General features: G+C 44.3%; 1 protein-coding gene across 6 annotated transcripts in view; it reads right to left on the reverse strand.

Annotated features, from left to right (window-relative positions):
• The window catches only part of LOC141274287 (rho guanine nucleotide exchange factor 18-like), a 513,433-nt gene that overhangs the window by 21,900 nt on the left and 474,915 nt on the right, over window positions 1–16,618 (reverse strand). For all 6 annotated transcript variants that reach the window (XM_073686293.1, XM_073686291.1, XM_073686292.1 and 3 more), the window contains 3 exons: window positions 14,835–14,952; window positions 10,858–11,106; window positions 10,696–10,772 (listed from right to left, as the gene is read on the reverse strand). In XM_073686293.1, the coding sequence (XP_073542394.1) occupies window positions 10,696–10,772; window positions 10,858–11,106; window positions 14,835–14,952 (444 nt within the window). The remainder of the gene's footprint in view (window positions 1–10,695; window positions 10,773–10,857; window positions 11,107–14,834; window positions 14,953–16,618) is intronic.

Consider the following 16,618-nt stretch of genomic DNA (forward strand, 5'->3'; position numbering starts at 1 on the left):
CAATTTTTCCAATTCTGACCACTGTCACTTTATGAGGTAATTACTCTGGAACGCTTCAACGGATCCCCCTGATTCTGAGAATGTTTTTTCGTGACATATTGTACTTCATGATAGTGGTAACATTTCTTGATATCACTTGCGTTTATTTGTAAAAAAAAAAATGGAAATTTGGCAAAAATGTAGAAAATTTCGCAATTTTCAAACTTTAAATTTCCATGCCCTTAAATCAGAGAGATATGTCACACAAAATAGTTAATAAATAACATTTCCCACATGTCTACTTTATTTACATCAGCACAATTTTGGAACCAATTTTTTTTTTTTTTGTTAGGGAGCTATAAGGGTTAAAAGTTGACCAGCGATTTCTCATTTTTCCAACAAAATTTACAAAACCATTTTTTTAGGGACCACATCACATTTGAAGTGACTTTGAGAGGTCTTTATGACAGAAAATACCCAAAAGTGACACCATTCTAAAAACTGCACCACTCAAAACCACATTCAAGAACTTTATTAACCCTTTAGGTGCTTCACAGGAATTTTTGGAATGTGGAAGAAAAAAATGAACATTTAACTTTTTTTCACAAAAATGTTACTTCAGACCCAATTTTTTTTTATTTTCGCAGGGGTAACAGGAAAAAATGAACCCCAAAATTTGTTGTGCAATTTCCCCTGAGCATGCAGATACCCCATAAGTGGGGAAAAACCACTGTCTGGGCACACGGCAGGGTTCGGAAGGGAAGGAGCGCCATTTGCTTGAATAAAGCGGACGCCATGTTGCGTTTGGAGAGCCCTTGATGTGCCTAAACAGTGGAAACCCCCCACAAGTGAGACCATTTTGGAAACTAGACCCCTCAGGGAACTTATCTAGATGCGTGGTGAGCACCCTGAACCCCCAAGTGCTTCACAGAAGTTTATAACATTGAGCCGTAAAAATACAATTTTCACATTTTTGCGACAAAAAGCCTTAGTTACTTACCGGTAACAGGATTTTTCGGAGCCCATGACAGCACCACGTGAGAGAGAGGATCCGCCCATCAAGGACAGGAAACCTACAGGTTAAAAAGGGCGGCCCTCTCTTCCCGCCTCAGTTTAGTTAACAGAGCATGAGAGTACCGCCAAGGTTAGTTATAACAAAACATAATCACATTAAGTACATTACTTTTCATCAATTTCCTGCAAGGGTGCGCAAAAAGAAATCAACACTAAGGGAGTGCACAACACCAGTGAAGGGAGGGAATATAAAGGTGCTGTCATGGGCTCCGAAAAATCCCGTTACCGGTAAGTAACTAAGGCTTTATTCGGTCTCCCATGACAGCACCACGTGAGAGAATTACAGAGACGAAGGAAATTAGGGAGGGACCACAGCTTGAAGCACCCTTCTCCCGAAAGCGAGATCTGCAGAGCCACCCAGATCCAATCTATAGTGGTTATAGAAAGTAGAGGGAGAAGACCAAGTGGCAGCCTTACAAATTTCCTCAATGGAAAGCCCTGTCTTCTCCGCCCAGGAAGTTGATACCGCTCTGGTAGAATGCGCCCTCAATCCCTCCGGTATCTCTTTATCCCCTAAGGAGTATTCGAGGGAAATGGCCTCCCTGATCCATCTAGCGATTGTAGCCTTTGAGGCCTTACAACCCTTTCTAGCCCCCTGATAGCATATAAATAGGGACTTATCCTTTCTAAAGCCACGTGATACCTCTAAGTACTTTAGTACGCACCTCCTAACGTCTAAAGTGTGAAGCCTCTCCTCCTTTTGATTTTTGGGCGCGAAGCAAAAAGTCGGGAGAACTATCTCCTGGGTTCTATGGAATCGAGTGGCCACTTTAGGAAGAAAGGCTGGATCAGGTTTTAATATAATCCTATCGTTCAGAATTTGCGTAAATGGAGGACATATTGAAAGGGCCTGTAGGTCACTGACTCTCCTGGCTGAAGTTAGGGCTACTAACAGGACCGTCTTTAGGAAAATAATTTTGGGGGAGACTAAATCTAGTGGCTCAAAAGGAGGACTGGTCAAGGCATCTAAGACAAAATTCAAATCCCAGGGAGACATCTTTACTTTGGTAATGGGGCTACACCTAAAGGAAGCTTTTATAAAACGGGCTATCCAATAGTTATCTGCAATACTGGAAGAAAATAAACCTCCCAACGCAGACACCTGTAGTTTCAAGGTACTGGTAGTGAGACTCAATTCTAAGCCCCGCTGCAGAAATTCCAGAATTTTCCCAAAAGGGGGCCCCTCCTCCACCTTAACTTCTGCAAAGGACAGAAACTTCCTCCAGGTCCTGGCATAAATACGGGTGGTAACAGGTTTTCTGCTAGCCAGGAGAGTATTCACTACAATTGCGGGGAATCCTTTGTTGGTCAATAACACCCTCTCAAATTCCACGCCGTCAAATGTAGACTCGGGGCTGGAGGATGGGAAAGTGGCCCCTGAGTGAGGAGGTCCGGAATCTCCGGAAGAACCCAGGGATCTGATATGGACATCTTCCGGAGACAAGGGAACCACGGTCTTTTGGGCCAAAAGGGGCATATGAGTATCACTCTGGCCCGGTCTGCCCTGATCTTTCTTATCACTGCTGGGAGCAGGATTATGGGAGGGAAGGCATATGCCAGAGGAAATCTCCAGGGAACCATGAAGGCGTCCACTGCCAGGGGTCCTTCTCTGGGGTCTAAGGAACAAAAATTTTCCACTTTCCGATTGGCTCTTGTTGCGAATAAGTCCACAGTCGGAAGGCCCCACGTTTCTGGAGAATATTTGCATATTTAGGGACCACTCTCCCTCTTTTACAGAAGTACGGCTGAGGAAATCCGCTGTGATGTTTTCCTTCCCTTTTAGATGAGTAGCCGAAAGAGAGGGACAATGATCTTCGGCTTTCAGCAAAAGTGTGTTCGCTACCCTCATCAAGTTTCTTGAGCGGGTTCCCCCTTGGTGGTTTATGTAAGCTACCGTGACTTGATTGTCCGAGAGTATAAGGACATGCTGGCCCTGTAAATATATAAGGAACTCGTTGAACGCATGCTGCACCGCTAGAAGCTCCTTAACATTTGATGCCAACTGTCGCTCACTGCTTGACCAGGTTCCCTGCACTAATTTCCCTTCAAAGTGAGCTCCCCAACCTGTAGCACTTGCATCAGTGGACAAGACTGCAGTTGGACTACATTCCCAGGGAACCCCTTTAGCAAGATTGTCTTGTCGTAACCACCAACGAAGGGACCGTATGGCACGAGGACCTAGCGTAAACTCACGGTCTAGATGCCCCTCTAAAGCTGCGTTATTGTACAACACATCCCACTGAAAGGCTCTTGAAGGTAATTGTGACCAACGAACCGCAGGAAAAGTGGAGGTGAATGTTCCCAATAGTGACATGGCCTTACGGAGTGACATAGAAGGTTTACGTATACACTGTGCTACCAACCCCCAGATTCTATCAATTTTTTCTTCTGGAAGATAACATAGCTGTTTCCTAGAATCTAATATGACCCCCAGATATTGTTGTACCTTGAGTGGAGATAGTCTAGACTTTTCTAAATTTAGAAACCACTCCAAGCTCTTTAAGACCGACATGGCCTCCCGCAGGTGGGTCTCGCACTGAACAAACGAGTTCCCCACTATCAGGAGATCATCAAGGTAAGGGATAATTAGAATGTCCCTTTCTCTTACATGGGCCACAACTTCCGCCATTACTTTAGTAAAAACTCGCGGGGCTATAGCTAAACCAAAGGGGAGAGCAGTGTATTGAAAGTGTTTAACCACCCCATCAATTTCAATGGCCAGCCTCAAGTATTTCTGATAGTCACTATGAATTGGGATATGGTAATACGCATCTTTGAGATCGAGCACTACCATATAGCAGTGGGGAAAAAGTAACTTTATTACGGATTTTAAAGACTCCATTTTAAAGGTACGTATTTTAAGGAAATTATTCAGGGATTTCAGATTTATGATTGTCCTGAAACTTCCATCCGGTTTCGGAACCAAGAAGAGCGGGGAGTAGAAACCGAGACCCTTTTCAGCCTCCGGAACCTCAATCAGGACGTGCTTTCTTATTAAGGCTTGTATTTCCGAAACGAGGGCAGCCTGGCGTTCTGGGGAAGAACTGGAGGGAACAACCATGAATCTTTTGTGAGGCAATGCTTTAAATTGAAATTTAAGACCATACTTAATCAGGCTTAAAATCCAATTACTATGAGAAAACTGTTCCGAAGCTGGGACAAAAAATAACAATCTCCCTCCCACCTGGGCTGATTGTGTATCCCCTGGCTTCTGCTCAATTTTTGGAGACGGACCAAAGAGTAGACCTCTACCTTTTTGACCCCTTTCGTCAGACTTGTCTTGCTCCCTGAAATATCTTTTCCGGAAAAATTTCCTCTTCCGGAACGATCTCTTAAAGGAGGGTAGAGGTACTTATGGAAACCCCTTCTTAGGGTCTCCAGCTTTCTCCAATAAGTCATCCATGGTCTGACCAAAGAGGTATTCTCCTTCGCACGGGATTGTGCACAGTCTGGATTTAGTCTGTAAATCCCCTGGCCAGCATTTAATCCACAAGGCTCGCCGAGCCGCATTTGACAGTGCTGCTGATTTTGCTGCCAACCTTACTGAGCCCACAGATGCATCAGCAAGAAAAGCTGCCGCCCCCTGAACCAGTGGAAGGGAAGAAATAATGTCTTTCCTAGAAGTCCCATTCTTCAACTGACTGTCTAGCTGTTCAAGCCAAACCATCAGGGCTCTGGACGTACAGGTGGCTGCTACTGTTGGGCTCAGTGCGCCCGCAGCTGTCTCCCATGCCCCTTTCAAGAAAGTATCAGCCCGTCTGTCTAGGGGGTCTCTCAATGCACCCATATCATCGAACGGGAGGGAAGTTCTTCTCGCTGCTTTGGCAACAGCAACATCCAGTTTGGGTGCTTTTAACCAGGAGGAACACATAGCATCCTCAAATGGATATCTCCTTTTAAAGGATGGAGGAACACTACCCTTCTTGTCAGGCTATCAATAAGGTCTTTCACCTTTGAATTTACCGGAAAGCACCTTCTTTTCTTTAGTCCCAGACCACCAAACATAACATCCTCAGCTGACTTCTCTGCCCTCGTGTCCACTATCCCCATTGTAGATCGGACAGCTTTTACTAGGGCATCGACCTCCTTCAGGGGAAAGCACTGTCTATCTGGCTCACTGTCAGAGGAAGAGAAGGCGGAGGAGGAAGCGACCGATAGCTCAGAGTCTGAACCCGGCTGGGTTTCTTGAGGAATATGCCCAGACTCTGAACCCTGCAAGGCTTTGCCTATTTCTTCCCTTATTAAAGTTCTTAGGCCTAGGGAAAAATCTGGGGTTTCCTCTGACATCATCTTGCTAATACAAAGCTGGCATAACTTCTTGGTATATGAATCAGGGAGTGGACAGCTACATCCTAGGTGACAGCTCTTGTGAATCTTCCATAACTTACAGTGTAAGAATGGGCTGGGAAGCACCTCTGTATGTTACCAGACCCTTTATATACTGGTCATACCAGTACCATGTGTGGGTATGTGTCTCTTTTTTTTTTTTTTTCCCAGGAGGGCGTTACCTGCTCCTTGGTCTTCCTCCCCAGGTGGCCAGGTGGGTTCATCGCCCCAGGTGGGCTCCTCGCCGCCAGGTCCTTTAATCACCCGGCGTTCAGCTGCTCGCGCGCAAAATTCAAATCCCAGGGCTCCGGCCCCTTCCGGTGACATCACGGGGACTTCCTGCCCGGCGCACCGGAAGTCACGTCACTAGGTCGCGTCTGTCACGTGCCCCGCCGGCGCGACCTGGATCTCCTGCGATTTGTAGCGGGGGGAGGAAGCCCGCTAGCGGCCCCACACCTGGCGGACATCTACCTCCCCGTGAGGCGATGTCGCGCCCGCCGCAACGCTCACGGAGGCGCCCCACTGAGCCCTACCGTGGCGTCTCCAGAGGACCGGGACGGACCGGCTCCAACCACCTGCTGTGGCCCTCTCTGGGACAGGAGTCCAACTTCTGCAGGTAAACCTGCGAGGTCTCCCATCATGGACAGGAAACCTAAACTGAGGCGGGAAGAGAGAGCCGCCCTTTTTAACCTGTAGGTTTCCTGTCCTTGATGGGCGGATCCTCTCTCTCACGTGGTGCTGTCATGGGAGACCGAATAAATGTTTTTCAGCCTCCAATTTTGCATTTTCATGAGGGTAACAGGAGAAATTGCACCATGCAATTTGTTGTGTAATTTCTCCTGAGTAAGCAGATACCCCATATGTGGGGGAAAACCACTGTTTGGGCGCACGGCAGGGTTCGGAAGGGAAGGAGTACCATTCGACTTTTTGAATGTAAAATTTACTTGAATACTTAAGCCCCCGTCTCACATAGCGATATCGCTAGCGATATCGCTGCTGAGTCACGGTTTTGGTGACTCACCAGCGACCTCACCAGCGATGTCGCTGTGTGTGACACTTTGCAACGATCAGGCCCCTGCTGTGAGGTCGCTGATCGTTGCAAAGTGTCCTGGACCATTTTTTGGTCGTTGGCCTCCCGCTGGCCAGCACACATCGCTGTGTGTGACCAGCGGGACCAACGATCTGGCTGGTAACTATGGTAAACATCGGGTTACTAGGGGCACGCGCGCACTTAGTAACCCGCTGTTTACCATGGATACCACTCTGCTACGGTGCGCGGAGGCTCCCGCGCACCGTAGCAGAGTGGTATCCATGGTAAACAGCGGGTTACTAGGGGCACACGCGCACTTAGTAACCCGATGTTTACCATAGTTACCAGCCTGCTCCTGCTTGCAGCAGGCTGGTAACGGGAGCAGGACATCGTGGAACGATTCTTTCCACGATATCGCTGCTCCCCTGATCGCTGGTGAGCCTGCCTGTTTGACAGCTCACCAGCGATGTATTAGCGATGCAGCAACGATCCCTGACAGGTCGTATCGTTGTCGGGATCGCTGCTGCATCGCTTAGTGTGACGGGGCCCTTAGCGGATGTGCCCCTGATGTGCCTAAAAAGTGGAAACCCCCCACAAGTGACACCATTTTGGAAACAAGACCCCTCAGGGAACTTATCTAGATGTGTGGTGAGCACCCTGAACCCCCAAGTGCTTCACAGAAGTTTATAACATGGAGCCGTGAAAATAAAAAAAATCTAACTTTTTCCACAAAAATAATGTTTTAGCCCCAATTTTTTTTATTTTCACAAGGGTAAGAAGAGAAAATGGACCCCAAAAACCATTGTGCAATTTCTCCTGAGTACACCAATACCCCATATGTGGGGAAAATACAGTGTTTGGGCGCACAGCAGAGTTCAGAAGGGAAGGAGCACTGTGTGACTTTTTGAACGCGAAATTGGCTGGAATTGAGAGAGGACGCCATGTTGCGTTTGGAGAGCCCCTGATGTGCCTAAACAGTGGAAACCCCCCACAAGTGACCCCATTTTGGAAACTACACCCCTCAAGGATTTTATCAAGGGGTATAGTGAACATTTTGAATCCATAGGTACGACACAGAATTTGATAACATTAGGTCATCATATTGAATAAGTTGTCATTAGTCTTGAGCGCAAGTGCTCGCTACTTGAGTTTGCATCAGGTACACGGGTATGCACCATGTATCACACGTGCTTGAGGGACATGCTCCAGTCCCCGCTCGCATGTTTCATGGTTATTAGACACCCAAAAAAAAAACATGTGGGGATCGCTCGTGCATGGCAGGCAATCCCTGCAAGTTTTTTTTGGCCACGAAGCATATGGGGCAGAGACTCGAGCACCCGCGATACTCCGTGCATACCCGAGCACCCGATGAAAACTCAAGTAGCGAACACTAGTCGCCATATTGTCATCATTTTTTTTTTTTTACTTTTGAAAAAAATCACAACCCCATCACAACCCTAACCCTAAAGTTTATTTTTTACGCTGCTCCTCGTGCGGTATAAGTGATTAGACGACTTTATTCTTCGGGTCGGTGCGATTATAGCGATACCAGAATCATATTGGGTTTTTATGATTGACAGCTGTCACACACTAAAAGACACATATTTTGTAAACTCTAGTTTTTGCATCGCCATATTTTGAGAGCTATAATTTTTCCATATTTTGGCCGACAGAGTCATGTGACGGCTTGTTTTTTGAGGGATGACTTGACGTTTTTATTGGTGCCATTTTCAGGCACGTGACATGTTTTGATCGTTTTCTATTCCGATTTTTGGGAGGCAGAATAAACAAAAACCAGAAATTCCAGAATTTTTTTTATGGGTTTTTTTTTATGCTGCTCCGCGTGTGGTAAAATTGATAAGGCAGCGTTATTCTCCGGGTCAGTACGTTTACAGCGGTACCACATTTATATTGTTTTTCTATATTTTGGCGCTTTTACACAATAAAAGCTATTTTATTGAAAAAAATATTTTTTTGCATCGCTTTATTCTGAGAGCTATAACTTTTTTATTTTTCGGATGATGGAGAAGTATGGCGGCTTGTTTTTTGCAGGACAAGATGACGTTTTCAGCGGTACCATTTTTTTATTTATATTCGTCTTTTTGATCGTGTGTCATTTCATTTTTTGTTTGGTATGATGATAAAGCATTGTTTTTTTGCTTCGTTTTTTAGTTATTTTTTTTACCGTGTTCACTGAAGGGGCTAACTAGTGGGACAGTTTTATTGGTCAGGTCGTTCCGGACGCGGCGATACCAAATATGTGTACTTTTATTTATTTTATTTTTTTTTTTTCATAATAATATTTATTGATGGGTACATTATATATTTATTTTTGGATTATTATTATTATTTTTTTTTCCATTTTTAAACACTTTTTGGACTTTTATTCTGTGTCCCACTCTGGGACTTTCACTTTTTTTATTCTGATCGCCTGTATAGCACAGGAATGCAGCACCATCCCTGTGCTATACAGGCTGTCAGTGCTGCACAGGGAGAAGATTCTTTGGTCATGCACTGCACATGCCCAAAGAATCTTCCTGCTGTGTGGTGACCTGGATGTTGTCATGACGACATCGGGTCGTCATGGCAACATCCAGGAAGCCGTGGCAGACAGCGCTGGAGGCCGGAAGAGGAGGTGAGTATCTGCGATCACCTCCCCTTGCCACCGCAATGCTGCGATCGACTTCGATCGCAGCATTGAGGGGGTTAATGTGCCAGGTTAATGTGCACATAGCACCCGGCGGCGATCGCACCACACCGCTTGTGTGCGGCACGATTGCCATATGACCTAATAGTACGTCATTGGTTCAATCGGCCCAGGTCACCAAGACGTACTATTAGGTCATACGTCAGAAAGGGGTTAAACGGGCTGCCTCATAAATGTTTGCTAACAGAGCATATGGACCAGCATTCACGTAGAAGATCACTACATTAAATAAGTAGGTGGGCATTCAATGCAGCAATCATTAGAATAATAAAGAAAATACCACAGTATTGCAGCATATAGCAAAAATCACGTTCTTCCATAGACGTCAGTCATGGGCTGGCTTTCACAGGAGTACGATCAAGACAGGCACAGAGGTCTTCAACAGACCCCCAGTTTTCATGGCAATCCATCGGCGCTCCAATGTGTGGGTAGAGCAGCAAGCCCCCGGGAAGTGTGCTGTAGATGTTGCTGTCACAGATGGACAGCAGGACTTAACAGTTTAACAGCTGGGCGCTCACGTGCCTGTCACGACAGTACACCTGTGAAAGTCAGCCCATGGCTGGCATTTGTGGGAAGCCGTGATTTATGCAATATGAAGAATTACTGTGGTATTGCTATATAAAGTACAAGTAATCGGACAATTGTAGGTTCAGGTCCCTTAAGGGCACTACAAAGTAAAACAGTAAAAAAAAAAAAGTTTTATCAATATGATAAAAATATTATATATATATAGATAGAGAGAGAGAGAGAGAGAGAGAGAGAGAAGAGATATAAGAATAAAAAATATAAGTGGGGTATTTATGTTCCTAAAAGTCCGCACTATCAAAATATAAAACAAATCAAGCCAATCAGTAAACAGCATAATGCGGAAAAAAATGCTGCAAAAGTGAATAAAATAAATGCACCAAGAGGTATTCAAAACATTGTATCTACCCCTCAATGGTGTCATTAAAAACGTCGGCTAAGGTCGTAAAATACAATGCCGCAAACAGCACCATCGACCAAAAATTTTAAATGTTACGGTTGTATGAAAATGACAACACAAGCAAAAAAAATTTTTTTGCATTAATAAAAAAAACAAAACCAAAACTGTACATGTGGCATCGGCGTAATCATACTGACTTGGAGAATCATATTGCCAGGTCATTTTACCTTATAGTGAAATTTGTAAGTAAAAAATAATAATAATTGTGGAATTGTGTCTTTTTTGCTATTTCGCCACAATCCGTTTCTCTTTTTACAGCAGCTATTAGTCATTCACAGTTTCCCATGATAAAGAATAGGAATGTATTCGTACAAAAACCTGATACTATTTGGTGGTCGCATACAGCAATTTTTCCTGCACCCGGAGACTTGAGTGGGCGAGTCTCATCTGATTTACGGCAGAGACTAGTGCATGCTGAAATTTTTCAGACTCCAATTTTTCAGTGAAAAAAAAAATGGCTCATTTGCACTGCCCCACTGAATAACCTTGTCATAGTGCTGTCCATTTTTTTCACGGACAGCAGTCAGACCAAAAATACAGTGTGAACGGGCCCCAAGATGAAGAATATTCCTTCTATGTTTAAGCCATACTTACCACAGAAGAAAATATGTATTTTTGATCCTTTTCTTGAAGTAAAAGTAAAACATCTGTCAATAAAACTGCCAAGATATCTACAAATAAAGAACAAAGTCGGGTTAATGAGGTGGAAGTGTCTGAACAGGCCACCATTTCACGGTCTTGCTAATGGGCCATTACCTTTCAATCGTCCTGAAGCAGTTTTCCAGTAGAGCATGCCATTGTGAATAAGCTGTCTGCGCTCCATGTCATGCTTCCTAAATGTCGTCCCATTCTTTAGTTTAAAGTTGGACTTTGGCTCCATTTTGCTTATGATATCGTCCAGACGCTGCCCCTTCTCACTTGTGTGAACACGAGAATCTACTTCTGTGATGGCTTCCTTTATTAGTGTGAGAGCCCGAGATAAAGCCACAAAGTCTTCAGTTCCCTCTGAATTAAAACATTTGGACAGTTATTCAACGTTCTAATATAGGGGAACCTGGCATGTCATTGCTCTGACCCGATAGCTCTACAAGAGCTGAGTGCATAGGAAGGGTAACAACCCAGATTGAGAGGCTTTAAAGGGCTATTCCCATCCCAATATGTAGAGGGTTTAATAATAATATTAGCAAATACCTCCAATTCAAAGTGTAGTATAGTTCTTCTGATTCGCTATTTTGCTTTCCCCTTGGGTGGGCATTGCAGTAGCTTAGATGCAAATGTTTGGTGTATCCAGCATCACATCCACAGTTAATGATTAAAATCAAAGTCCTTTATTATTCAATGTTAAAATTAGAGATTAAAAACATGCTTGAAAAATATTGCAAAAAATATTCGGGATAAACCTTTGCAGTATGCCCACTCATATAGTAGTAGTTAATCATAACCATGGATATCTAAGCTACTGCAATGCCCTATATGGGGAAAGCATCATAGCTAAATCAGAAGAACTATACTACATTTCTAATTGGAGGTATTTGCTAATATTCTTATTATTACACCTACAGCATTTCATTAAAAGGAATTTTTGCTATGTAATCTGATAACAGCAGAATGTAGGGGCAAAGCCCCAGATTACAGCAGTGTGTCACTTATTAGGCTGTATGCTGTAGTTTCAATGCAATCAGTGTTTTATCAGCAGGAGATTATCACTGCCTGACTAGATCTCATGTCCCAGGCAGTCAGGTTAATCTGTGTAACCCCGCCCCCACCTCCGATTAGCAACTTGCTGATAATGTACAGTGTCCACAGTAAGATGCCAATCAGTGATGGTATACACAGCTCAGCATTCGGACCACTGCTACATCTACAGGGAAAACAGGAATTTATTATTTATTATTATTATTTACTATGCCTTGCTTATATAGCGCCATTAATTCCATAGTGATTTACAGACATTATTATCGGCACTGTCCCCATTGGGACTCACAATCTACATTCCCTATCAGTATGTCTGTGGAGTGTGGGGAGAAACCCAATGCAGACACAGGGAGAACATACAAATCCCTTACAGATGTTGTCCTTGGTGGGATCTGGACCTAGAACCACAGAGCTGCAAAGCAACAGTGCTAACCACTGAGCCACCATTCTGCCCACTGTATTAAAATCAAGCAGTCCAATAAGTGATCCATCGCTGGAATCAGGCTCTCTACCCCTACATAATGCTGATCTCAGATTGCATAGCAAAAACCTGCTGAGATTCCTTTAACCAATAAATAACTTGATGAGCACAGAATATACTGAAAACAATAAAAAGACGTCAAATATTGAGTGTGGGCAATAGGTGTGGACAAATCCCAAAGCCCCCACACACAGACTAATGTAGGTCGCACCAACCGATTTTGATGGGTTCAGCTGAATGTCTAATGTGTTTGGGGTGCTGGCCGACTGATGGTCGAGGGAGATGAAGATCGTGCATGTCCGATTTTGGACTACTGATCGCATTGATCTCCCAGAAATAAGATGCCAGCCGATTTGTCAACTGGCGGCTTTCTCATAGAGAACACAGTAGCCTGTGTATGGTAGAGTCGGCTGAGATGGCTGTCGGCCGAAGCACTGTTTGGCCTACAGCCATCCATTCAGTATGGCCAGCTTTAGGGTGCATATTTTTACCAATGGGGATTCCTCTGTTGTGATGCACCTATATTTTTAGAATTCTGGACTAAAGGTTGAATTGCCAGGGCACTGAGGACCTGCCTATACACATAGATCCGCAGAACTTGCAAACAAAACGTTCAGCATACCTGAAGATCTGCAATCACAATTTCACCTATCTACAGTGGTTGTTTGAGTGTTTGCACACGCCTAAATTAGTCAAATCTTAGACATTGAAGACAAGTCCCCAAGGCTAGCGTGACATTGGCTGCAGTGCTCACCTAGCATAACAATAAGAAGCAAATAATGGGCTGTATTTCCCACACTTCCTTCAGACATCCAAGTTTCCTCCTTGAGAAGTGTGAGTGCAGCAGTGCATTAGCAGCCGCTGATTGGCTGCAGCGATCATGTGGCATAATAGTGTCACATTAGGGGACAGATACATGGTGCCAGTGTGGGATTTTGAGTATCTCGATTTTTTCATTAATTTTACAGTGGGATATACAAAATTTAAGACGAGGTTGACCAAGTAGTAGACAACCCTCTTTCATGCAGGCAATACACTGCAAGTAGTGATGTGACAGCTAAGTCTTACAATGCATTAGTAGTTTTCTCCAGCTCTGCGTTATCATATATGTGTATTTCCATGCAACTCGTGGAAGCGTAGTGTGACGTGGAACGGCCGTCGTCCTTCTTGTAGCTCAGATACTCCTGCAGCCATGTTTTTAAATAGGTTTGAACAAAACTGTTTTTTATGGTACGGTGAGTGGCATCTTTCAATCTTCGCTATTTTTTTAATGTACTCCTGTGTTGGGCTTTTTGCAGGCCCTATTTTTGTGCTGTTCCTGGCTGAGAGCAACATGATGTAAGGGCAGAGACCCTGATTCCAGTGCCATGTCACTTACTGGGCTGCTTGCTGCAGTTTTGATAGAATCCCTGTTTTATATGCTGCAGATCTAGCAGTTCTCTGAATGCTGAGCTCTGTATAACCCCATCCCCACCACTGACTGGTAGCTTTCTATGTACCCTGTGCATACGCAGAAAGCTGCCACTTAATGGTGGGGTTATACAGAGCTCATGAATATGGAGGACTACATGGCAGTAGGTTTACTAATCCTCTAGTGATAATCTCCTGCTGATAAAACTGTAAAACACTACAGCAAGTCGCACGATTAGTGACACATCGCTGGAATCAGGCTCTCTGTCTCTACATTATGTTGCTCTCAGATTAGGTGGAAAAAACGCGGTGACAGATTCCCTTGAAGAGCTGACATATAGGTCTATAATACCCATATAAAGCAAGCAGTGTTAACTTCATAGTGAAGCATTTCAATATGGATATGGCATCCTTTCCTAAGAATTACATGATTACACAACTAGACCGCAATAACACGGGGATGTTTATAAAGTTGGCACAAAAAAACTATCCGGCGTTACAAAAGGATCACACATGGATGAAAAATCTTCTGGAGGCTCTCAAAAATGGAGAAATGGAGATATGCGAAATAAAGTGTGGAACAGCTATTTTCCAAATTTGCTAGAATTCAGAAAAAGATCATAAACCGGAGTCCATAATTCACTGCAAATACTGCAATAAACAACAGTCTGTGAATAAAATCTTCTGGAATAATGAATCATTAGAAAACAGCAGTTGAGTGTTCCTACACTATGTACAGTGGATATGCTGGGAAAATCTCCGGCCATATGCACCACATGTACAGATCAAACACCCCCAAGCCTACGTCACCACTTATTTACTGGAACGAGGGGACATGGGGTATGCCCACAAGTACCACCCAAATGTATGCCAAACAGAATAGGGTGAATGCCGAGTCTGATTTATTATAGGCAGACAAGACATCACATCACTGCATTTGGCAGGCATTTTGTTCTTTCTCATATGCATTACTATTATGTGGATGAAGCCAATTAGGAGTGCGGTCTACTTCATAGACTTTCTAGAATCTGCTAAAGACTCAATGTTAATAGAAAATGGAGAAGCCTTATACAATGAACACGCAAGTAGCCACAAGGAAAAGACCTTAGTGACCAAGTGAGTACGAGGTACAAAGCCCGGCCCATACCTTCAGTGTTCTGTATAATCCTCTCCACCAGAACTGGATACTTTGTGATCCTCTGAGTGACCAGCAGGATACACTCCTGCACCCCCAGCCTCCTCACGATAGTAGAGTTACCGATTTTCTGTTTGGCAATTAGACATAAACCAACAATAAGGCAATTTTAGGATCTGAACTGTCTTCATTTATAAAACAACATCAAACTTAATTTTTATTACAATTGATGGGGTGGGGGGTCTCCTATACTGGGGATAACACATTAAATACCAATAAGTCATTAGCAGTCAATAACAGTCACAAATGGCATCAGTACCAAATAATGCCTTTAGCCTAGCAATTTCAATATAATGCCACAAGAGGGCACTCTAAGTTAAAGGGAACCTGTCACTTAAGCCATTATTCAGAGCCTGGCTGTGTGATTGCATACACTTAAGGCCCCGTCACACATAACGAGATCGCTAGCAAGATCGTTATTACGTCACGGTTTTGGGATCGCTGGAGAGTCGTTTCGTGATCGCTGGGGAGATGTCAAACATGCAGAACTTCCCAACGATTTCGGCCGCCCCAGCGATCTAACCAACGATCTCGGCGGTCGTTGGGACGCTTTCACACAGCAGCTATTTCAACGATCCACACCTTGATAGGGACTGTACTGTGTCACAAAGGCGTGCATAAAATTACTTTTCCGCGCCCCCCTCATCTCCAATTGGTGGACGCTACTGCGTTCTGATTAGGTGGCCTTGGTTTAACACTGCGGCTCCGGTCAGATGGGATTTCTACTGCGTCTCTATTAAAAATGGAAACTCATTTGAGACCCCAAACAATACCCACCTCGCTAAAGATGCCTGATTTCTTCAAAGTGGAGTCACAGCAGGAGAACGCATGTGGGATCTGAAAAACAAGGACGCAGTAGCGACCACCAATCGGGGACGAGGAGCACAGAAAAGTCCAATTTATGCACGCCTACGTGTCTCAGTTCTGAATCGCTAACGAGGTCGTTGATAAGGTGTCAAATACAGCGATGCACACTGCCCAGCGGGAGCGCAACGACCCAGGAATGGTCCAGGAAGCTTTGTAACGATCAGCGATCTCACAGCAGGGGCCTGATCGTTGCTACCTGTCAGACATAACGAGATCGCTAGCGAGATCGTTGTTGCGTCACCAAAACCGTGACTCATTAGCGATCTCGCTAGCGATCTCGTTATGGGTGACGGGGCCTTTAGATAGGCAAGTTACAAGATCCCACCGCCGCTCCAGGTGATTGAGCCAGAGCCTGGCTGCAGGTCTAGAGAGACTTGTCACAGTGCCCGTGGTTTGGGTAGTATGAATCAAGTGACACATTCCCTTTGAACATAATACAATATACAATTATTTGCAGCTCTGGAAGTCACTGTACTTTTTCATTTGTACACAGAAATTATGCATTTAAAGGGAATCGGTCACCAAATTTTTGCTACCCCATCTGAGAGCAGCATAATGTAGGAACAGAGACCCTGATTCCAGCGATATATATCTGTTACTGATTTCCATGTTGTATTTTCTATAAAATTCCTGTTTTCTCTGTTGCAGATCTACCAGTTCTCTGAATGCTGAGCTCTGTATAACCCCGCCCACACCACTGATTGGCAGCTTTCTGTGTACACTGTGCATAGGCAAAAGGCTGCCAATCAGTGGTGTAGGCGGGGTTATACAGAACTCATGAATATGCTGGACACCCTACTAGTGCTCTAGTGAATCTCATGTTGATAAAACAGTGATTTTATCAAAACTACATTAAGCGACACCTTGCA

This window comes from Phyllobates terribilis, unplaced genomic scaffold, assembly GCF_046119375.1.
Source record: "Phyllobates terribilis strain yellow unplaced genomic scaffold, ASM4611937v1 Scaffold_1__5_contigs__length_1240528914, whole genome shotgun sequence".
NCBI lineage: Eukaryota > Metazoa > Chordata > Amphibia > Anura > Dendrobatidae > Phyllobates > Phyllobates terribilis.